This window comes from Neofelis nebulosa, chromosome 13, assembly GCF_028018385.1.
Source record: "Neofelis nebulosa isolate mNeoNeb1 chromosome 13, mNeoNeb1.pri, whole genome shotgun sequence".
NCBI classification, from domain to species: domain Eukaryota; kingdom Metazoa; phylum Chordata; class Mammalia; order Carnivora; family Felidae; genus Neofelis; species Neofelis nebulosa.
Genome location: NC_080794.1, coordinates 11367201 through 11391151, shown reverse-complemented (window position 1 = coordinate 11391151; position 23951 = coordinate 11367201). Strand labels below are relative to the sequence as shown.

At 44.7% G+C, this 23951-nt stretch overlaps 1 protein-coding gene across 3 annotated transcripts in view; it reads left to right on the top strand.

Annotated features, from left to right (window-relative positions):
- STAMBPL1 (STAM binding protein like 1) overlaps window positions 1-20851 on the top strand; it is a 45917-nt gene extending 25066 nt beyond the window's left edge. For all 3 annotated transcript variants that reach the window (XM_058696271.1, XM_058696272.1, XM_058696273.1), the window contains exons 3-11: window positions 469-686; window positions 3660-3735; window positions 5503-5598; window positions 8610-8967; window positions 11033-11157; window positions 13380-13517; window positions 18262-18374; window positions 19264-19363; window positions 20528-20851. In XM_058696271.1, coding sequence (XP_058552254.1) covers window positions 469-686; window positions 3660-3735; window positions 5503-5598; window positions 8610-8967; window positions 11033-11157; window positions 13380-13517; window positions 18262-18374; window positions 19264-19363; window positions 20528-20584 — 1281 coding nt within the window. In that variant the 3' untranslated portion in view covers window positions 20585-20851. The remainder of the gene's footprint in view (window positions 1-468; window positions 687-3659; window positions 3736-5502; window positions 5599-8609; window positions 8968-11032; window positions 11158-13379; window positions 13518-18261; window positions 18375-19263; window positions 19364-20527) is intronic.
- The last annotated feature ends 3100 nt before the right edge of the window (window positions 20852-23951 follow it).

Here is a 23951-nt window from a genome sequence, read left to right as displayed (position 1 = left end):
TGCTGGACTTCTCACCTAGTGACAAGATGGCACCCTAGTGAGGCACCTGAGGCTCGGCCTCCACAGGCTTCCATTCCTGCCTCTGAGGAGCGGAAGCCTCTGACAGCTTCTCTGAAATTAGAAAGTCTTTTTTTTTTAATGTTTGTTTATTTTTTGAGAGAGAGACAGAGCATGAGCGGGGGAGGGGCAGAGAGAGAGGGAGACACAGAATCCGAAACAGGCTCCAGGCTCCGAGCGGTCAGCACAGAGCCCGACGCGGGGTTCGAACCCACGGACCGCGAGATCATGACCCGAGCCGAAGTCGGACGTTTAACCGACTGAGCCACCCAGGCGCCCCGTCGTATCGTTAACTCTTATGGAACGTTCTCCTTGGGTACTGACGTCAGGTACTTAGTACAGAAGATACACCCAGAATCGCAGTCCTATTCATTTCTTACCATAACCAGAGATTCAAATTTTGCTTTGCAGAGAAAGCTAGCTGCCATGCCTGACCACACGGATGTTTCCCTCAGCCCGGAAGAGCGAGTCCGTGCCCTGAGCAAGCTTGGCTGTAATATCACCATCACGGAGGATATCACCCCCCGCCGCTACTTTAGATCCGGAGTGGAGTTGGAAAGGATGGCTTCGGTGTATATGGAAGAAGGAAATTTGGAAAATGCCTTTGTCCTTTATAATAAATTTATAACGTAAGTCTTTAGTTTCGGAGGCCTTCAACATGAGAAAAGTGGGGAAATGTTCACAAGCTGTTTTGGTGAGATGGTTTGGACGCCGGGAATATTTTCCCATTCAGACCAGTTTTGCAATCTCCAAAAGCGTTACGTGTCCAGGCTTTTAAGTCAGGAAGGAATGTATTCTCAAAGGCGTCCCCACACCATTTCTGAGGCTCGGGATGGAGTGAGGTTTGGCGACAGGAGATACCTTCTCTACAGGCCAGTGCAGTGACCTGCGTATCTTTCTCTTTGACACTTCTCACAAAGGAAATGTCTTGTTTTATGCCATTCTCCCCAACAGGGATGTAAGTGTTTTGCGCGAGTAGGAGCCAGATTGTAGCTCTGTCTACGGCGCCTAGAACATGCCATTAACAGGTTTTTGTTTTTAATTTTTTAACGTTTCTTTATTTTTGAGAGACAGAAAGAAAGCATGAGCAGGGGAGAAGCAGACAGAGAGGGAGACACAGAATCGGGAGCAGGCTCCAGGCTCCGAGCCGTCAGCACAGAGCCCGACGTGGGGCTCGAACCCACGAACCGTGAGATCGTGACCTGAGCCGAAGTCGCACGCTTAATCCACTGAGCCACCCAGGCGCCCTGCCGTTAACAGTTTTAAAGTTTGATTGGATGGGTTGCGACTGGGGGATAAGTTGGCAGTTATATGAAGGATCTGATTCAGGGATAGAAAGGAACGGTCAGTTTCACATTGTAGTTTGTTTTGTTTTTTTAAGCAATGGAGAGAGCTTCAGCAAATATGGAGCCTACCTGGCTCAGAGCAAAGCTATTCTTTTTTTTTTTTTTTTTAAGTTTATTTATTTATTTTGAGAGAGGGAGCACGTGCACGAACAGGGGAGGAGCAGAGAGAGGGAGAGAAAGAATCCCAAATCCCAACCAGACTCCTCGCTGCTAGTGCGAAGCCTAATGTGGGGCTCAGTTCATGGATCTCGACATCACGACCAGAGCCACAATCAAGTCAGAGGCTTAACCGACTGAGCCACCCAGGCGCCTCTAGCGTGAATATTTTTTTACAAAAGCAATTTATTTAGCTGTGTAATAACGTTCTGGATAAAAGAGCTTCCAGAACGTTGAGTGGAAGTGGCCGCCTCGGAACAGCTGTGTAGAAAACAGCATCGTTCCCGTTAGACACTTTTTAGTAATGTGTCCCGGCTTAAGAATTAACAGAAGTGAGGTCTGGAGTTTCCTCCCTCATTTGCCCGTTTACTGGTGGGAGGATCTGTTACCAGTAACTGTTCAATCTAAGCTGAAACTCGTACTTTTATTTTAACTGAAACTCACATGTTGGTTGATTTCACTAGTTCCATTGGGGACTTAACCCGAGGACCTCTGAGAAGCTGGTGGTTCGCAACGCTCAGCCTGCTGGGGAAGACCGTTAGTTTCTAGAGAGCCAACCAATGAATGTGAAATTGGAGGCCACCAGGCATCATGGATAGTGCACGTGTTCCAAAAGTCTTAATTTCTGAACTCTAAGTTACCGATCGGTAATATTTCTTGTTTTGCCTTCTCCTTGCGTGTTTGTACACATTTCTGTGGAAACGTTAAGTGTGGTAAAACCAAAAAGCCACTATACTGAGTCATCAGAGTGTGTGAATTCCCTTCTGTTATTAACCACGAGACAACCTGTAATTCAGTTGTCCTGTGCGGGCCTCAGTTCCTTATCTACAAATGGAAGAGTTACGGGCAGAAATCTCTAAGCTCTCTTCAACTCTAAACGTTTGTGACTTTATTCTGTTTATAAAGCTTTAGGCAACTAACACTTTACATAGCCTCTTTAAGTCGTAATTTTCTTATTCAAAGAGATGAGAGTTATGGGCGCCCGGGTGGCTCAGTTGGTTAAGCGTCCGACTTCGGCTCAGGTCATGATCTTGCAGTCGTGGGTTCGAGCCCTGCATCTGGCTCTGTGCTGACAGCTCGGAGCCTGGAGCCTGCTTCGGATTCTGTCTCCCTGTCTGCCCCTTTCTCTGTGTGTGTGTCTCTCTCTCTCTCTCTCTCTCTGAAAAATAAACATTAAAAAAAAAAAAAAGAAATGAGAGTTATTTTACCATTCCACTGTCGCCTGTAGGCAGCATGACGAAGGCAAGCAGGTGTGATCTGTAAGGAGGAGAACGCCAATAATGATAAGGTATCATATATTAGCTGATCAAAAATAGTGTTTATAGCCCACCATGATCCATCAAGGAAGGACTATTTCTTTATTTAACAAATATTTATTGAGCACACATTATGAGCTGGACCCTATTCTACCAGTAGGGATACATCAGTAAGAAAAAAAAAAAACACACACCCAAAATTCCCTGCCCTTGTGAAACAAAATGTTCGTTTATCCTGAAAGTGATGCATCTGGTTTGCTCTTGGGGTTTCCCTTTACGTCCACTGTCCCTTGTTCCTCAAGAAGGTGATGAATAATGAACTCCTAGTGAGCACCTCCTAATCCACTAGGGATTCTGGCTGTTATTTCTCTTAGTTGTGACTTTTCAGCGAAGAATTTTTGCTCAGTAGACACCACGGCACTACGGATTCATCAGTGGTCCTTTGAGTCTTTTTCAGGGGTGAGAAGAGATTACATTGATCTTTTCAGACTCTTAACGTTTTTCCACGACCCTCTGTATTGCCAGCCCCACAAGTGAGTAAGGTGGCACTGTGGCGGGATTGAGCACCCCGCACCTCGAGAAGGACCCATGTGACACGGTCCGTCAGGGAGCAACCTCACCCTCGTAACCTCAGTGCTCCGTCCGCTGAGCTTACCGCCCTGTAATGCCAAAATCATAGATTCGTGTCTGCCTTTGGTGAAAAGGCTGATGGAAAGGATGTTGGGTAATAATAATGTAATAAACATGTCCATTTGGAAAAGGAGTTTCTTTCTCATACTAGAAACCACTGCCCACCTGCTTCTTCTGTTATATCATGCTAAGGATGTGCTTTGTCTTTTTCTAGCTTGTTTGTAGAAAAGCTTCCCAGCCATCGAGATTACCAGCAGTGTGCGGTACCTGAAAAACAGGATATTATGAAGGTATCGTGGGGTCGATTCTCCCCTGAGGGATCAAATGCTCCCCGAGTCTCCGTTATTGATCTGCCCCTACCTCCTTTCCTCCTTCGTCGCATCCTCTTGAGAGCTTGAGCACAGAAAATTCCATTAGCCAAGATGTTTCGATTTCTTCTTGGACCTTTAATCATCGTTACTGAGCCAGTGTGGGATGTCTAATTGAAACTGGGAGGCGGGGGGAGAAAAGAAGATCAAGAATGTGTTCAATTTGCCTTGTGGCGTGAGGAGGAGTTATTCACTGTTCTTCCCAGAGACTGTCGGAAAGCGTGTCCAATTCCCCAGATTTGTTTCAGCGTCATCTTGACTGGTTTTGAGTATCCCATATAGTCCCGAACCCCAAAACTATTTGAAAATCAGTGCTGATTGTTAAGACGGCCACAAAGTTCTAGCTATTTTCTTCTTGTAGGATTAGCCTAAGGGCATAATAAAGTGTTTGTGGATGGCCTGAAATATTCTCAAGGAAAAGGAGAGAGTTGTTGAAAAGTTATTTATTTACCATCAACATTTGCAACTGATATATCAAGCTTCAAACAATTTTAGCTGGAGAATATATCCTTTTACATAACACGTTTTTAATGTTTCTCCTTTGCCTTAAGTAGTTTGGTTGAACTTACATGGAGAAAGATGAAACCGTATATACAAAGCCAATCACAGCCTGGAATTTTAAATAACTCTCAGAAGATACTTGACCATATAATAGAAGAAAGGCTCTCTTACCAGTTACATCTGGCCTGAGGTGGCCTGTAAGAACCCAGATTTTGTCAAACGACCATCTACATTTTTAAAAATCTCTATACACACTTCTCCGAAGGGGCCCTCATTGCCATACCTTATGTAGCATTTCTCTCAATCCTCTTCCTCTTCCAACCTCAGACGGTTCTATAGGGGACCCAAGGGCCCAGCCACCAAGCTGAGCCTTTTGCTCTAATTTAGTGTTATTCTTATTTTTGCTTATAGGAAAAAATTCTCCAAAAGCACATACGTTTTCTTTGTGTATGCTTTTTGAATAAATGGATGGATGGATGGATGGATGACAGGAAATTAAAAGAAAAGACATTTTAGTGGGACAGCCTGGCCAGAGTTAGATTCGGATTCTAGTAATAATGGGGCCACCAGCTAGCTGCATGATACTGGAGAAGACTTCTCGTCTCTGTAGGCCATTGTTCCCTCATCTCTGAAAAGGAGGGTGGTGCTTGGACTAAATCAGATTTCCCGGATTTTCCGGCCACTAAGAATCACTGAGAAGTTGTTTGAGGTCCAGACTCCCCAACCCTGCCCCGAAACACGTTGATTCAGGGAAACCGGGCGTAGGCCTGGGAATCTGTATTTGTACACGAAGCGCCCCAGTTGCCTGTTACGGTCTGTCAAGCCCAGCGGCCCCTCCCTACCATTCTGTCCAGTGTCTTAATCCTGATGCCGCACTGTTTGCCTGCTGTGCGGTGTGCAGTCACAAACCCACCACGTAAACACGGGGTACCTAACTCCACAGAACCCTTGTCTACCTAGTTGAGTCAACAGAGGCTCTTACAAAAGGGATAAGCCTTTCCATTTCCTACTGAAAAGTTGTGTTTTGGAGCCACGGCAAAGAGAAGTTTTCTATTTCCGCCATCGTCTTTGGTTACTTGTGTCTTGATTTCTAATACGCATACCAGCTGTTTTTCTTTCTCAGCTGATGATCTGAAAGACTGTACTGAGAATCCCACTAATCAATATGTATATATATATTTTTAAAAGAAACTGAAGGAGATTGCATTCCCAAGGACAGATGAATTGAAAAAGGACCTTTTAAAGAAATATAACGTAGAATACCAAGAATATTTGCAAAGCAAAGTAAGTTCAATTGGTACATTTATTTCACGACTTTTTTCTGTGCAACTATTTTTTGAATTTCATTTTCATGTGAATGTTTCAAATGTCATGTGCCTTTCAATTAAAAATTAAAGATACAGGGTTGTAAAGCCAATAACAAATTCATGTTGATATGCAGGTTAAGCATTTGCACCAAAGATGTGGTATTTTTATTTCCTTACAACTCTAATAACGTTGAGAATGACTTAGAATATGGATTTCTTATGGTGATTTAAATACAGCTTTTTGACCAACTCTTGCCAGTGGAACCTGGAGGCAGATGACCACTTTTTGGTGATGAACGGAGCCAGTAGGAGGTAGGGAAAACAGTGTACAGTTTCTGATTATTCTGATCTAGATTATTCTGATCTAATTATGTAGGCCTTGGAAATGTAAATTCGATTCTTGAATATTACAGTCAATATTGCACTAAGATGAATAGCTAACCATATGAATGAAATGTAGTCATATCACCAATGGACGGTGGCTTCTGGATCATTATTACGTAAAGAGAGATCATGATAATGATGTCTAAGAGGTTGAAAGGCACTGGAAGAAGAAATTGACCAGTCCGTAGGGCTTCAAGTTCAAAGCTTGAATTCTTCCTGTTTTTAACGTTGTTATAAAGGTGACGTTGCTTTTTTTTGTTGGGTTGTGTGTTTATGTGCTTTGGGATTGTCGCTTGTACTGACTTGCGCTTCAGTTCAATGTCACGAACTCGGCACATGGTCGCAGAATGTCTCTGCTTCCTGGGGGCATAGCCAGGTTTGAGTGCTGAGCTTCCACTAAATGACAGCGGGAATGTTGAAATCTGAAATGTTGAAACTCCTCAAGTGTGCATATTGATGATTTGACTGGAACTATGAAAGATAAGAATGATTTGGGGGACCCAGACAAAGCAACAGCAAAGGAGAGAAAAGCCCAATCCGGTCTTCCTTCACGTCAACGATGCATGTGGTTGCCCCCTCAGGATCTCCCAGGGAGGAAAGGCCTGGTCTGCCTCTGATGATAGCAGTTGTATCACAGGCCACAACAGTGTCCCAAAGTAGATGTCATGTGGCAATCTCTGTGGAGACCGAGGGGCAGCCTTTATGCCTAGGAGAGAGAGAGAGAGAGAGGAGGAGAGAGGAGGAGAGAGAGATGGGTTTACCCATCAGTAAACCCTCACTGTAGGCAGCCCTGGAATCATCCAGAAGCTTGTTAGAAATGGGAATCTCGGCCCCTAGCCCACAGCTGCCAAATTGGAATCAGCCCTCATAACAAAACCCCGGGTGATTCGTGTGTACCCCAAGTGCTGTTGGAAGCTGTGTGCCCCACCCCACCCCTACCAAAGTTAGTTGGTTTTCTTTTTGTTTTTGTTTTTTTTATATACATAATTTTTTAAAAGTAATCTCTACCCCCAGTGTGGGGCTGGAGCTCACCACTGAGATCAAAAGTCGTGTGCTCTACTGACTGAGCCAGCCAGGCAGCCGGCAAAGTTAATTTTTTTTTTTTTAATTTTTTTTTTTTTCCAACGTTTTTTATTTATTTTTGGGACAGAGAGAGACAGAGCATGAACGGGGGAGGGGCAGAGAGAGAGGGAGACACAGAATCGGAAACAGGCTCCAGGCTCCGAGCCATCAGCCCAGAGCCTGACGCGGGGCTCGAACTCACGGACCGCGAGATCGTGACCTGGCTGAAGTCGGACGCTTAACCGACCGCGCCACCCAGGCGCCCCAAAGTTAATTTTTTTTTAGGTTTATTTATTTTTGAGAGAGAGATCCAGTGTGAGCAGGGGAGGGGCAGAGAGAGAGGGAGACACAGAATCCGAAGTGGGCTCCAGGCTCTGAGCCGTCAGCACAGAGCCCGACGCGGGGCTCGAGCCCACGAACCGTGAGATCATGACCTGAGCTGCAGTCGGACGTTTAATCAACTGAGCCACCCAAGCATCCCCAAAGTTAGTTTTTATCAAAATCATTTGAGGAACTTATTAAAGATTTGTATTCTCTGACCTAATAATGCCTGGATTTTTTTTTTTTTTTTTTTTTTTTTTTGAGACTAGGGAACCTGGGATTCATCATCTTAACAAAATTCCCCATTCGTTCTGATAGAGATGGCTGGACCGTTTCCTAGTGACTCCCCTTTCTCCAAAAAGCCCCAGTGGGAAGAGTTCTCGAGTCAGAGGCAAAAACTTCTACGGCAGGGACTGTCCAGTAGAACTTCCTCTGATGATAGACACGTTCTGTGTGGCGCTGTTATGGGAGCCTCTAGCCACGTGGTGCTGAAAAGGTGGCCGGCGTGACCGAGGAACTAAATTTCCGATTTCATTGCATATAACTTAATTTAGATTTAAGTAGTCCATGTGGCCCGTGGCTGTGATTTTGGACGGTGCGGTCTTGGGTGATGTGACCATTTCTGAGATATTTTGCTTTGGTCCGTCGGGCCACGCCGACCATCCTGCCCTTGATTTCCTAATTCTTTTTATTTTATTTATTTTTTTTTTTTTTAATTTTTTTTTTCAACGTTTTTTATTTTTATTTTTGGGACAGAGAGAGACAGAGCATGAACGGGGGAGGGGCAGAGAGAGAGAGGGAGACACAGAATCGGAAACAGGCTCCAGGCTCCGAGCCATCAGCCCAGAGCCTGACGCGGGGCTCGAACTCGCGGACCGGACCGCGAGATCGTGACCTGGCTGAAGTCGGACGCTTAACCGACTGCGCCACCCAGGCGCCCCTCCTAATTCTTTTTAAAAGCGCGGGGTATGGAGGGAACTTGACTGCCATAGCCCGCCTCTGGTAAAACGCGGGTGGCTTTGGGACTGCCCCCTTGGCCAACGTAAGGGGCCTCGGCCGTGACGGTTGACATTTTCCTCGCTGTCGCGTGAGTGATCCCGTGGGCGGACCGCGGCCTCTGTGTCTCTGCGTCTGCTAGAAGCCTGCAAGTGTCCAGTCCCGCTTCGAGGCGGCTGCCTTGGAAACTAACCTCTTCTTGCGGCCGCCACGTTTTTTTTTCAGAACAAGTACGACGCCGAGATTCTCAAACGACTGGAGCATCAGAGCCTGATCGAGGCCGAGAGGAAGCGGGTGGCTCGGATGCGCCAGCAGCAGCTGGAGTCGGAGCAGTTCCTGTTTTTCGAAGACCAGCTCAAGAAGCAGGAACTGGCCCGCGGGCAGATGCGCAGCCCGGAGCCCCCCGCGCTGTCCGAGCAGATCGACGGCAGCGCCGCGTCCTGCCTGTGCCCGCGCCACAGCCCTTCCCTGCTGCACGTCTCCGCGGACCAGCCTGGCAGAAGCGACGCGGCCAATTCCGCCAGCCACTCGCCCCCCGTCAACAGGGCTCTGAAGCCCGCGGCCACTCTGAGCGCCGTGCAGAGTAAGTGATGAAACGCATCCCCGCGAGACACGGCTTCTCTTCCGCTGGAGCCGCGGCCCCTAACCGCTGGGAGGTGCTCCTCCTTTCTCTCTTTTTTAAATTGTTTAAAATGTTTATGTATTTTGGAGTGAGAGAGAGACAGAGCGTGAGCAGGGAGACACAGAGTCCCAAGCAGGCTCCAGGCTCCGAGCCGTCAGCACAGAGCCTGACGCGGGGCTCGAACCCACGAACCGTGAGATCGTGACCTGAGCTGAAGTCGGACACTTAACCGACCGAGCCACCCAGGCGCCCCCCTCTTTTCATCATCCAGTGGGATAGGGCCCCCACACGATGCGGTATGAAGGGTGCCACCTGGCTCTTCCTGTCCGTAACCTTAAAATTTGCCCACCCGGATAGAACAGCACGCTGTAATCAACAGGACTGTATCTGGTCATGGTATAGAGATTTGAAATGAGAAGAATTCCAAGCATTTATTTTTCTTTCATGCATTTTAGCCAAGAAACACATGAATGTTAAAGGTAAATACTTACACTGGAGAGGGAAGAAGATGCTAAGAAAATCGTTTGCTTAAAAATGTAAACATAAATGTTATGGGGCGCCTGGGTAGCTCAGTTGGTTAAGCATCTGACTCTCGACTTCAACTCAGGTTGTGATCTTGCATTTGTGAGATCAAGCCCCACATCAGACTCTGTGCTGATGGCACAGAGTCTGCTTAGGATTCTCTCTCTCTCTGTCTCTCTCTCTCTCTGCCCCTCCCCTGCTTGCTCTCTACCTCTCAAAATAAATAAAAATAAACTTTAAAAAAACCCTGCATTTTAAAAAAATGTAGGGGCACATGGGTGGCTCAGTAGTGAAGCGTCTGACTTTAGCTCAGGTCATGATCTCGTGGTCCACAGGTTTGTGCCCCACATCAGTGCTATAACTCAGACCCTGGAGCCTGCTTTGGATTTTGTGTCTTCCTCTCTCTCTGCCCCTCCCCTGCTTGTGCTCTGTCTCTGTCTCTCTCTCTCTCTCAAAAATAAATAAAAGCATTAAAAAATACAAATACAAATGTAAATGTATATGTTTAGCATGTCCCTGCCCAGGAGGCTCTCCGACACACAGGTCGTTACCCTCCAGACGGATTATAAGCTTCTGCCAACAGTTGCTTCTGCTTGGTGCCCCTCCGTCGGCACTGGCAAGCTCCCAAACCAAATGGGGTAGATTTTCCCCACAGACACTGTCGGATCGCAGTCTGCGTTTCCACTTATTTTAAAAGAGTTACGATGGGCAACTATTTAATAAGTTACCCTATCACTAATTAGTTCTGAAAACAGTGCTTTTACTTAACGATCACCAACTTTCACGAAGCTCTCAGAAACATACGGAAGACACAGGAAAGAATATCTATCCTATGCCTGATGGTCCGTGAGATCCATTCGCTGCAGCCTGTGCAGGTGAACGTATATTTGCTTGGTACCCTCCAAAAACCTCACACATCTAGGCAGACAGTTGATCTGAGGCACAAAGATGGAAAAATGCTTGCACCTTCCCACTTGTTCACAAAATAATTTATATGCAAAGTGGAAATTTTACCTTCCTTCTGGTCAATGTGTACTTTTAAGAGTTTAAAAATAAAATATAGGAAGTGGAACACCTGATAATTTCACTATATGTATACATACATATATATATATATATATATATATATATACACACACACACACACACTTTATATATATAGTGCAATTATATATATATATGTATATGTATATACATATATATATATACATATATGTATAGTTTATTTTGAGAGAGACAGAGTGAGTTGGGGAGAGGGAGAAAGAGAATCCCAATCAGGCTCTGTACTGTCAGCGCAGAGCCCCATGCGGGGCTCGAACTCGTGAACCGTGAGCTCACGACCCGAGCCAAAATCAAGAGTCGAATGCTTAACTGACTGAGCCTCTCAGGCACCCCTCATTTTTTATATTTATATTGCCCGGTAGTTGCTTGCCAAAAATAGCTCTGATGGATGGGATGGAAGATCTGGGTTTTTTTAGCTTTTTCTGCCTTTTCTGTTTCTTAGATTTAGTGGTTGAAGGACTGCGCTGTGTAGTTTTATCCAGAGACCTCTGCCACAAATTTCTGCTGCTGGCAGAATCTAATACAGTGAGAGGAGTAGAAACGTGTGGAATACTCTGTGGAAAACTGGTATGGTCTTTGTTTCATATCTTTCTGCCCAAGATACACGTTCAGTAGTAATGGTTTTCTTGCAATAAGCAGAACAGAATAAAAGCATCCTAAGAGCTGCAAAAATTATGAAATTATCTTTACCTGGATTAATGACACAAGACTACTGTCATTATTAATGCAATGAATCCTGGGAAATGGATTGCAAAATTTCAGGGATACCGTACAAGCTGGTCGTGAAGAATGAATGAAACCACATATTAAACCTTTGTTTAGAAAAATGATGGATTACAGGTCTTACAATTTCCAAAACCATCTAGTTTTCTAAATCAGAGTTCCATTGCAGTGGTTAGTTTCACATGTATTTATGTAATTAACTCTAGCGGGTTTGGTGGGTGACATCTTGCCACCCTTTTCAGACACATGTGGAATAAAATGAGGGTTTCAGACGGTAGTCTCAGGAAGCTGAAATCTTACAGCACAGGTCCCATTTACATACGGAAGATTTCATCCGAAATATGCGATGAAACGACAATGTCAAAACAAGGAGGACAGAAGAGAGAATATGCATAAGCCTCACTTGCCTACTTGCAAGAAGGCTGAATAATGTTTCGTTGAAAGTGCCCTTCGTAGAGTCATTTGGATACCAGTTTTCAATTCTGGGTCCAGGCACATTTTCTGTCCTGCGCATTCAGCTTGGGAACTGCTGCTTACTTGAATAATACGCTTTAGTCGACACGCGTTCTCCTACTGTATTCCAGTTCTACGTCTTCACTTTTCCTCCGGGAGAGACGAAGCACAGACAACAAGCACAAGAGCACGGCCTGCCGCGGTCTCCCCACAGCCACCTTGTTTGCCCTTGGGGTGGGGGGCGGGGACTGTGGATGCTTCCTCTTTAAGACCATATGCTGTACCTAGTTTGATGGATTGACTGGTTTTTCATTCATTCTTCATCGGGAGACATGTGCTGAGTACCTGCGTTTGGCAGACACTGGGCTTGGTGTTGGCATTTGCAGCCTAGAGCAGCCACAGTCTTTGCCTGTGACTCTCACATGGTGTCTATGAAGAATCAGACAGGTGACTAGTTATCACTGGGGCCGGTGCTCTCCCTGGAAGTTCAGGGCATCGTGGCCATGTGTGACTGGGAAATTGACCTTGTCTGGGAAGGTCAAGAAGGGTTTCCCTGAGAAGTGACGTTTACGCCAGGCCTGAAGTTAATACATAAAGTTAGCCATGAAAGGCGGGAGGGGGGATGGAGGGAGGAGTTACGATCCAGGCCGAAGGAACAGAGCCCCGTCAGAGCAGAGAGAAAGGGGTCCTCAGGGAGGAGCGGGCACCCACTTTCAGCATGACATCTCCCGCCTGAGGATCGTACCCGCTCTTCTCAGCCTTTTTCCTTCAACCCTTACCTTTTACCTGAAGGGAGTGGTTTGTTTTGCCTTTTTCTTTTTCTGAATGCAAATCCAGAACAGTACCTTAATTATGGGCAATCCCCGTGAGTAGCCCCAGTAGCAGAAGAAAATTAGGTCTGGAAGTGAAATTAAACATAATTAATAAAATAAAAACAAGACCATCAACCTCCACACGCCTTAGAAACGTTCTTCAGTAAAACCACAAAAGCACTTAGTCTCCCGCATCAACCTGCTGCTCTTTTGTTCTGCATTTTTTCCACGGCAAATGTAATACATCAAGGCATTATTTATTAACTAAGCCATCGTGGGCCAGCCTGGGATGCTAAGAACTCCTATTTATTATACATCTTCCATTGTGAACATAGGTTTTGAATTCCAGAGAGCTGATTCTCAAGTTTTTGGCAAAGAATCCGTTTTTAAGAGGGAGGCTTTGATTTTGAGTGTCGATGGGTTGGGAGGTTGCAGGTGGTGGGACGGATGCTCTCTAGTCTTTTTCTTTTTTTTTTTAAATATTTTTATTTATTTTTGAGAGAGACCAAGCGTGAACGGGAGAGGGGCAGAGAGAGAGGGAGACACAGAATCCAAAGCAGGCTCCAGGCTCTGAGCTGTCAGCACACAGCCCGACAGGGGGCTTGAAGTCATGAGCCGTGAGATCATGACCTGAGCCAAAGTCGGACGCTTAACCGACTGAGCCAACCGGGTGGCCCGGACGCTCTCTAGTCTTACAGCAAATCACTGTATTTCCATTTCAGGTTGTGGGTTTTTGTTTTTTGTTTTTTTGTTTTTTTCCCTTTCAGATGCTTGTTATCGTTTGTGCCAATTGTTTTCTAGACGCATAATGAATTTACTATCACCCATGTGATTGTGCCAAAGCAGTCTGCGGGGCCGGACTACTGTGACGTGGAGAATGTGGAAGAGTTATTCAGCGTTCAGGACCAACACGGCCTCCTCACGCTCGGATGGATCCACGTACGTGCGACCTTTTTTCAGCTGCAGTTTCTGCTCAGTTTTCTGTGGGGTGCTGCTTGCCTCCTTGAGGACATGTAGCTTCCTTCAAATAGTTTCTTATTTGTAATTTTTTTCAAGTGTAACAAATGTCCTGTAATAAATGACTTGCTTTGATGATTTTTGTATGGCCTAATGGAGACCTAGTCAGAGTTTTCATTAATCTTGACTACACCGTGACTGTTCTCTCTGCCTGTGCCATGGGTCAAAAGTAGATTATTTTAAGAAGATTCCTAAAAAATAGTTCTTTCAAACAGATGTTTGTAAACGTCCGATAGGGACCGTACATTCTTCCGCATCTCCCTTACAGGCCAAGGATGAACTTATCGCTGCATAAACAGCCATGGTGGGGCCGAATATATTGGGTTCGAACCTCCACCAGGCCATCATAGAATCAAGAAAGGGCTTACGAATGAAAAGATTTGAGTGTAAATCTCAGCTCTGCTAAGAATTCTTTACAGAAATGTTGGCAAATGAAGCAATCTGGACATCAGCTTTTATCATCCATAGAACAGATGTCATAATAATTGACTTCATGATAATTGTCTGTGTTAGAATGAGATAACGTCAGTGAATTTTGAAGCACATGTTTCTAGGAACTCAGATAATTGTAGCCGTTGGTTTTGGTGACAGTGCTCTACTTTTCCTCTCCATGGTTTAATCTGTCTGGGGGGACACTTTTCTATTCAGTCTTATACATTTGGACCTGGGGTAAGGACAACTCATCCCGTGAGAGTGGGAATGAGATATGGCCAAGATTTTCAGGGCACATCCAAGAGCCCTGAAAGAGATATTAATGACCTCTTTGTACAGATTTTTCAACATTTTTATTTATTTTTAAGAGGCAGAGAGAGAGACAGAGAGAGAGAGAGAGAGGAGGGGGGAGGGGCAGAGAGAGGGAGACGCAGAATCTGAAACAGGTTCAGAGCCCAACTCGGGGCTCAAACCCACCAACCATGAGATCATGACCCGAACTGAAGTTGGACGCTTAACCGACTGAGCCACCCAGGCGCCCCAATTAGTGACCGTTTTTTATTTTACTTGACTTTCAAGGATGCACTGAGTAGGGGCAGGACACATACTTAGATCCCTCACCACACACACACACAAAATCACCAAGCACTTGGTGCTATGTAATTTCAGAGGGTGCAGGAGACTTTAGTCCCAGCTCTGCCTAGAGGTTACTACGTTCTCTTAGTCTCCTCCTTGTTTCTAGGGACCCTCAATGACCAGGCAGGGCTAGTGAGTGCCCTGTCTCCCTCACTGGATTCGTGTGAGCCATAAGTAAGACACCAAGTGTGAGAGCCCTTTGAAAAATACAACCGCCTCCCAAATGAAAGAAATTATTTCTAATGAAGAGTTTGCAAAACTTTCCCAAATATGTCTATTTGATTGATTTAACAGTAAGTAATGTGCCTTCCTGTGTGCTTAGAAATTGCTGAATTTTAAAAAAATGTTTATTTATCTTTGAGAGGGGAGAAGGGGCAGAGAGAGAGGGGGACAAAGGATCCGAAGCGGGGTCCCCACTGTCAGCACAGAGCCCGATGGGGGTGGGGTGGGGGGCTCAAACTCACTAACCATGAGACCATGACCTGAGCCAAAGTCAGACACTTAACTGACTGAGTCTTCCAGGTGCCCCTAGAAATTGCTGAATTTTCAAGGCGCTGTTCAGTTTAATGTGATTCTCTGCGACAGGAATGCATTTTAAAGCAAAATAAATTGTAGCAAAGAAATTCTAACATAAACTGAGAAGGAATGACAGTCCATTATATTATACTTACATTGAAGAGTCAATGTTAGTTACTCTTACAAAACATTTGCCAAATTAAAAAACGGGTTTTCCCCGTATGACCTGTGTATATAGTGTAGGCAATAAGGAAGTTACATCATTTAGATTATGGATTTGGCCAAATTTTAGAAATCCAGGATTTTGCTTTTTGTTTATTTATTTCTCCATGTCAAGTCATTGAAGTTCCATGAAAACGTGTTTAAAACCTATTCCTAAACTGTAATGGCTTGAAATGACGTTTTGTGATTTTTATTGACCTAATGGTGGCAACAGGTTCCAGAGCTAGTCATGGGAAAGAAGGCCTGAATCAGAATCAGATAAGGCTGGATTCAAATGTAGCCTTCCCACCTTGACTGGCTCTGTGAACTTCTGCACGTTATTTACTCTTCTTCTTAGCTCAGTCTCCTCATCTGTAAAATGAGGATAATAACAGCACTTGTCCCATGTTGTTGTAAGAGTCGAAGGAGATAATATGTGGGAAGTGGCTCGTTCAGTGCCTGGCACGTTGTCGAGTTGCAGTGAATGGCATCGGCAGCCATTGTCACGGTCATGGTTTATGGTCATGGTCATTTTGATTTCCATAGAGGGGGTAGGGTGGGAGCACCATTCTCCCGTGGGAGAGCTGCTATTATCAGAGTAGAAGTGACTCTCTTGGCAGAAATGAGGGGCTCAGGACGCTCGTGGTGTGCGTTGAGTGTGCAAATAAATGGACAGGCTGCGTGATTTGTCTGTTTGACACTCTGTTTGCTTCTCTGCAGCACTAGAGTCCCTCTGAGTGACTCTTGCTTCCTCGCCAAGGCATGGACGGTTCTGCGTAGTGACAGGAGGTTTGCACTGAATCAGATTAACAGGCAGTTAGACCCCCTCTACTCAGACCCTCTCTAAAGATTTGGGTTTTAAAAACCAGGATAATTGCCAGTCTTCTGTTGACCTACGTCTTTATAGACTAAAACCAAGGGTAACTTTTTCCTCGCAGAACACATATCTTCTGCAAATAGATTTCGATGGATTCTACCTTCATTCTATTAATTCTATAAAGTGAAGTGGAAATGAGTTGTAAAATTTTGCATTTCTTTAGCGGACCGTAGTTACGTGGAAAGGCCATGAAGCGATTTTTATCGGCCCGTGGCCTTCAGTTAACAATGACAATATTAAAAGAAACAACAACAGCAATAATACGGCAACAAAAACAGCTAATGATTTTGATTCCTTTCCATGCGGTAGGCACTGTTCTAAGAACTTTACATGGATTGTCCCATTTAATTTTAATGTAGCAACCCCATGAAGAAAATGATTATTGTTCTCATTTTACAGCTGGCGAAGTGGGCACGGGGGGTTAAGTAATCTTCTCAGTGTCATATAGGCAGTGAGGGTTGGGACCAGGACCCAGGCGGTCCATGCCAGGGACCTCGGTTTCCTGATTAAAATGGTCACTTTCCTTTTTCAAGGGGAATTGGGGTTGACTGTGCATCAGCCATGGCCTGAGCCAACATCAATACAGGTGCATGTATTTTCATACTCAAGTGTGAACCTCTGATTTGTCTCTCCTAAACACACGTTAGTATAGAGCCCCAAACCTGCAAGATACTTCTTTGGGTTTATAACCTCCCCTTCCCTCTTATCATATGGGTATTTACTTGCTGTGAAAGATTAGTTCCAAACCCCTTCAACAACTTGGAGAGTTCCATTCTCCCATTTGTAGGGAATGATGCATCCACGAAAAGATACACAGCAAAATGTGGGAAATTCATTGAAACATTGCTTTTGTGTCCATAGTTTTGCATAAAGTATCTGTGAGTTTCCAATCACAGCTCTGTTCCTGACCAGCTGTGTGACCACGGGCAAGTTACTTAAAGGAGACTTGGGATCCCTGTGTGTAAAATTGAGATAATAATAAAACTATCCCTAGCTTCATTGTCATGATTTAATGAGAATCTCTCTCTCTCTCTCTCTCTTTTTTAGTTTTTATACATACTGTATTAGCTAACATACACTGTAGTCTTGGCTTCAGGAGTAGATTCCCATGATTCATCACTTACATAAAACTCCCAGTGCTCATCCCAACAAGTGCCCTCCTCAATGCCCATCACCCACTTTCCCCACCTCCCCAACCCCCATCCCCCATTAACCATCAACCCTCAGTTTGTTCCATGTGAGTCTCTTATGGTTTGCCTCCCTCTCTGTTTTTATCTTATTTTTCCTTCCCTTACCTTTTGTTCATCTGTCGTGTTTCTCAAATTCCACATATGAGTGAAGTCATGTGATATTTATCTTTCTGTCTTATTTCACTTAGCATAATACATTCTAGTTCCTTCCGTGTTGTTGCAAATGGCAAGACTTCATTCTTTTTCATCACCGAGTAGTATTCCATTGTGTGTGTGTGTGTGTGTGTGTGTGTGTGTGTGTGTCTGAGTGGGTGTATATACCATATATAGAGAGAGACTACTATATATATATATATATATATATATATATATATATATATATGGGGTATATAGACCCCATATATATATGGGGTATATATATATATACTTCCATAAAAGTAGAAATATCTGCCACCTGTAATTTCCTCCCATGGGGCCTCCGTTTTCCACCCTGGTCTCACACGACAGTTCAGCTGCCTCTTCCCCATTGTAGTCCAGCAGGTGCGTGGAGTTGTGTGTGTGTATATATATATACATATATATATACACGTTAATTTCCGGTTCTGTCTTTTCCAATAAGCAGAAAGTACATGAACACTTCCAAAAGCCTCTTCTGCAAGTCTTGGTCATCCCAAAGATGCACAAAAGGAAGGGTGATGTCAGTGACCCATTGTCTAAAATCTGGATTACTCACCGGAGTTTTCTCTGAGCACGGGCTATGGTCTTGGCTAAGACTCCACTCCTCCAGTGTGATTGTCCTCTTTTCTTTTTATAGACACATCCGACCCAAACTGCGTTCTTGTCCAGTGTTGACCTTCATACTCACTGTTCCTATCAGCTCATGTTGCCAGAGGCCATCGCCATTGTTTGCTCACCGAAGCATAAAGAGTAAGTGCGCCGATCCATGGGGTCCAAGTAAGGCTTTTGCCTGGGGCTGCTGTTGGCGCTTAGATAGGCAGATGCACCGTGCCCTTGGGAAGAAGAGATTGGTGCCAGCCAGCTCCCTTTATACCTGTAGCTCTGCTGTCTCTTCCTTTCTAAGGTCCTTTCCGTAGTAGAATCACTGGCTCTATTTAGTGACGACATTATTCCGGGTCGCCTTGTGAGATCTTACTTCCACTGTATCGTCTCCTGTTGAAAAACAATTTCCAGCCTTAGCTGAATTACCTCCAAAGCCTTTCTAGGTTTGGGAGACAGTGGTTATTGTCGAATGATTATGAGCAGAGGAGTCAGATAGACTTCGAGTGGAATCCCGGCTCCACACTCACGTGGTGTGTGTCTCGCGGGATACGTGACCGCTCTGAGCCTTGGTCTGTTTATCCTTGACACCTGCCCAGCGGGACCGACGTGAAGAAGCGGCTACGTGGTAGTCGGCGTAAAGGGCTTGGCACAGTGACTGGCACCGTAGCTAGCGCTCGACAAATATTTGCTGTTTCTATAAACAGTATTCACGTTATTAGAAAAAGTAGAAATATCCGCCACCTGTAATTTCCTCCCATGGGGTGTCAGTTTTCCACTCTGGTCTCACACGACAGTTCAGCTGCCTGTTCCCCATTCTAGCCCAGCAGGTGCATGGAGTTGGCGTTGGCCCCCTGGGGGTTTCTCTCTGGGCCAGTTATTGCAAAATCGGCTCAAACTATCTCTGTGGACTTCCTGGTTTTGTGGTTTCTGTCTCTGTCCCGTTTTGAGGAAAATGTATCCTTGGGCCATTCTAACAAAGCCCCTGGAAAGCCAAATGATCCTTAACTTTTGTACATTTGTTCCCACCCTGGAACAGCACGGGGATCTTCAGGCTGACCAACGCCGGCATGCTCGAGGTTTCTGCCTGTAAAAAGAAGGGCTTTCATCCACACACCAAGGACCCCAGGCTGTTCAGTGTGAGTAGGCTGTGTTGACTATTTTTTTCATGTTTTATTTTTGAGAGAGGGAGGGAGGGAGAGAAACTGTGAGCAAGGGAGGGGCAGAGAGGGAAGGAGACACAGAATCTGAAGCAGGCTCCAGGCTCCGAGCTGTCAGCACAGAGCCTGATGTGGGGCTCAAATTCACGAACCGTGTGATCATGACCTGTGCCGAGGTCAGACGCTCAACCAACTGAGCCACTCAGGCGCCCCTGTGTTGACTATTTTTTACAGATACTTGTTTTTCACCTCTTCCTTTCTTTTTTTAAGGAGAGAAACAGTAGAAGTATGATATGGATAAAACACCGTACTGCTTAGTTTGTTGTTTTCTTATCCCGAAAATTAATCTTTGTAGGTACTTCTGGTTTCTTTGCACTATTAATTTATTTACGAGAGAATGCCAGTATTTCTATAGCAGAGTTGATATGCCTAAAGTTACTTTTCCATTTGTGCATGGAAATAGAGTTTTCCTCAGACTCCTTACAATTAAAGAAAATGATGCTAAATGTCTTATGAATTATTTCTGCTCGATGTGGCCACATTAATTTTTCCATAATGGTTCAATGAAAACTGTAATCGTAATTCTTTTTAAAAAATTTTTTTAATGTTGGTTTACTTTTGAGAGAGAGAGAGAGAGAGAGAGAGAGCACGAGCAGGGGAGGGGCAGAGAGAGAGGGAGACACAGAATCCGAAGCAGGCTCCAGGCATTGAGCTGTCAGCACAGAGCCCAGTGCGGGGCTCGAATCCACGAACTGTGAGATCATGACCGGAACCCAAGTCAGACGCTTAACCGACCGTGCCACCCAGGGGCCCCCGTAATCATACCTGCTGATTGGCTTGGATTTAGCCCAAAAGAAATATTATTTGACTCCATCTTTCCTCCTAACTGCTTGCGGGCTGGTTCCCTGGCTGGAAGGTCAGAGAAACATTTTTTTGAAGTTAGAATCTACTTAAAATGAAAACTACTTGGCAACCTTTGTAAATCTGTTCGTGCCAGAAATGAATGAACACGATTCTGTCCGTTCTGATCGGGAACCTTTTCAAAATTGGGAACATTTTTATATCAGGGAACTCCTATCCCCTCTCTGACGAGAACCGTGTTAATTAAACCTTATGATGTAAAACCAATTTCTTCTTACCTAGATATGCAAACATGTGTTGGTAAAAGACATAAAAATAACCATGCTGGATCTAAGGTGACGTGTTCTGAAGATTAGTACCGTCAACACCAGACATCTACCCATGGACGTGTGGTTGCCGAATTTTCTTAAGATGTTTCCTGAAGTGACTGATATTTTATATTTATACGTTTTAGATCAGAAAGTTTGATATTTATTGCTCCTGCACATTTTGAAGTTCTCTTTTTGAGTTGCCCTGTCTCCAGAGAGGTCACAGTGCTTTTATGTTGGTACCTGTGAATGTACTCAAATACCATGACCAGATAATAAATCGTGCTGCAAACAACAATATGTCCAGTATTTGTAGAGGTCTCTGCGCATGTTTTCAGATCTTTAGCTGTTTCGCTGTATTCTTTAACTCGCTCCTGAAACATGTGATTCCAAACAAGAAATTCTGGGTGCCAGGCGGTCCGCAAGACAGGCCATCTGGTTCTGCAGTCGTTCCCCCCGGCGGAAAAAGATGAGCAGTTTTCACGTGCGAGAAGAAACATGCCCGTAGGCGGTAGAGCCGTCTTTCGTTCAATGGCAGCAAGTCCGGCTCAGAGATCCGTCTGCGGGGGTCCTAATGGACGAGACCAGAACGGTGAGCTCAGGGAGCAGGTGTCCGAGGGCTTGAGGTAGCAGACGATTCATTAACTTGATTTAGGTGACTGAACGCAGAAACACTTGAGAGAAGAATAGAAAAAAAGAATCAGATTAAAGTGGACGGCTTGTTACCGTGAAAGTCAACGGGGGTGATGGGGAGGAGAAATGAAGTGTAGGAAATACCTGATAATTTTCAGCCGAAAAGAATAAATAAGAGAATAATTTGGAAAGCACGCTTGCAATGAAAAGTATCTGCATATAAATCAAGGCATGGGAAATTGGAAGAAAAATCTCTTTACACTGAATAAGGTAACAACTACGATGTTATGGTGTAATCAGGCTTGGATTGGGATTTGTGACTGGTAACTAGATAATAAAAACATTTACCTGGATCAAAAGATAGGGATGAAATACAAGGAATAGGAGGCTTGTGTGCTATGTAGGCAAATTGAATTAGTGGGAAAAACCTAAGAATGGAAACAATTGTGGAGACAGAGTGTAACCTTATTGAGAGGTAGAACATTTGAAGAGGTAACTAAGGTGAGTTGAGGCCACTAGAAGGCCCTAATCCGATATGGCTGGTGTCCTGATGTGAAGAAGAGATTAGGACAGGGACCCAGAGGGAAGACCAGGGGAAGACAGGGACCAGACAGCCCCCCACAGGGAAGGATGCTTCCAAAGAAACCGAAAGTGCCAATGCCCTGATCTTAAACTTCCAGCCTCCAGAGCTGTGAGAAAATGAATTTCTGTCCCTTACACTACTCAACCTGTGGTATTTTATTATGGCAGTCAAGCAAACTAATACAGCACTCGATAAATGTTTACTGAAGTTGTTTGTTTTCTTTTTTCTCACAGACGGAATTGAAAATGACTTTCTTTGTTGTCATGCAGAAATGACTCTCTTGTCCCTAGACCTTGTCAATTATAGACAAGCAAGGCAGGATGTCTGTGGGTTATTCTCCGCTCCTGAGATTGCTCCTGGATTCTCTCGAGAAGTATTTTGTTTGAGGAGCGACTGGCATGCTATTTGAGGTGGGGTGTCAGTTAAGGTTGAATCATAGGGGTGGTCCGTGTCTCTCCCCACTCCATTCCATGCTGCAGCCACACAGGTCACACTGGAGGATACGTTGTCACAACCACTTGGACCGGGACTGAGGTTTTCATTGGGAAACCAGCCACCATGGCCTCAAAACATGGGAAACAGGTGTTTCTCACCCGACACATCTTACAGAATTAGGTAGCAAGCGAATGTCTTCTGTGAAGAAGATGCTTGAGACATGTGATGGGTTTGGCACAGATCAAGGAAGAGAGGCAGGCATTCAGCTCCTTGTTCTTCTTAGAAGAATTTAGCTGGTTATTTGTTGAGAGAACAAATAGACGAAACACTCTTCTCTGTTCCTGTAAGCGACGTGTTTCCTTTTTGAGTCTTGAAGTCTTGGCTCTTCATGAGGCAAGAAGGTGTTTTCCTTGGGGACAGCTGACAAAAACATTGGTTAGTGGCTTTTAGAGATTCATCATACGGATGTCCGAGAAGACTCGTTTTTTTTAATTATCGAAAGGCATGTCTTCGTCTGGGTTGCTCTCGTGGAAATACCATAAGTGGGTGGCTTAACCAACGTTTATTTCTCACAGCCCTGGCGGCCGGAAGTCTGAGAGAAAGCCAGCGCAGTTGGGTTCTGAGTGAGGGCTCTCTTGCAGGTTTACAGACCGCTGCCTTCTTGCCATGTCCTCACATGATGGAGAGTCCCTCATCTCTCTCCTCTAGAGTCTCTTCTTATAAGGGCTCATCATGAGGGTTCTACCCTCATGATTTAATCACGTCCCAAAGGCTCCACCTCCAGACACCATCCCCCCAGGGATTAGACTTCAACGTATGGATTTGGGGGGAGGGGAGTACAAACATTCAGTCCGTAGCAAGGAAAGTGCCAAATAGCTGATAGTTTATCCATTTGCCATGTGTTATGGAAGCTGTCCTGTCCATCTCCCGAAATCCCATAATTACATTAAATAGCAGCATTCATGAGAGTGTGAATCGCTGTTATTCTATTCCCTGTGATCTGGTGTTAAAATGCCTTCGAATAGTTTTACAGAATTACTCATTATGAAGATGGTTTTCAGAAAGAATGGCCAGGTGATTAAGTCATACTAGGTCTCAGATTTCAAGAACAGACTTCTTGAAAGAAAGGGTTTTTTAAATTAAAGCAATATATTTTGTACTAATAATGATTTATAATTATGCTTTTAATTTTGTTACAATTAAAAAATTTTTTAATGTTTATTTATTTTTGAAGGAGAGAGAGAGAGAGAGAGAGAGATACAGAGCATGAGCGGGGGAGGAACAGAGAGAGAGGGAGACAGAATCCAAAGCAGGCTCCAGGCTCTGAGCTGTCAGCACAGAGCCCGACACGGGGCTCAGACTCACCAACCTCATCATGACCCGAGCTGAAGTCAGACGCTTAACCAACTGAGCCACCCCATAATTTTATAATATTTTTATATTTAAAAGAATTTAATAAAATCCATATGCGTGTACAAGTTTGAATAATCAAAGGGGAGCTAGAGAAATGGAAGGGATAAAAATCTAGGGGAGAGAACATTATTGAGAAAGGAAACGAGCCAGAATTCAGGGTGAAGTTGTTTGGGACAGTACAGACGATGAGGGACAGAAAACAGAATAACAGAGAAGGGCCTGGGGAAAGGGAATGGGGACGGGCTGAGTGTTGTAGACTGGCTGTGCTGAATTGTTTGAAGCAAATACCGTGGGCATTATCTAGACCAAAAGACTGTCTAAAACCATGGAGATA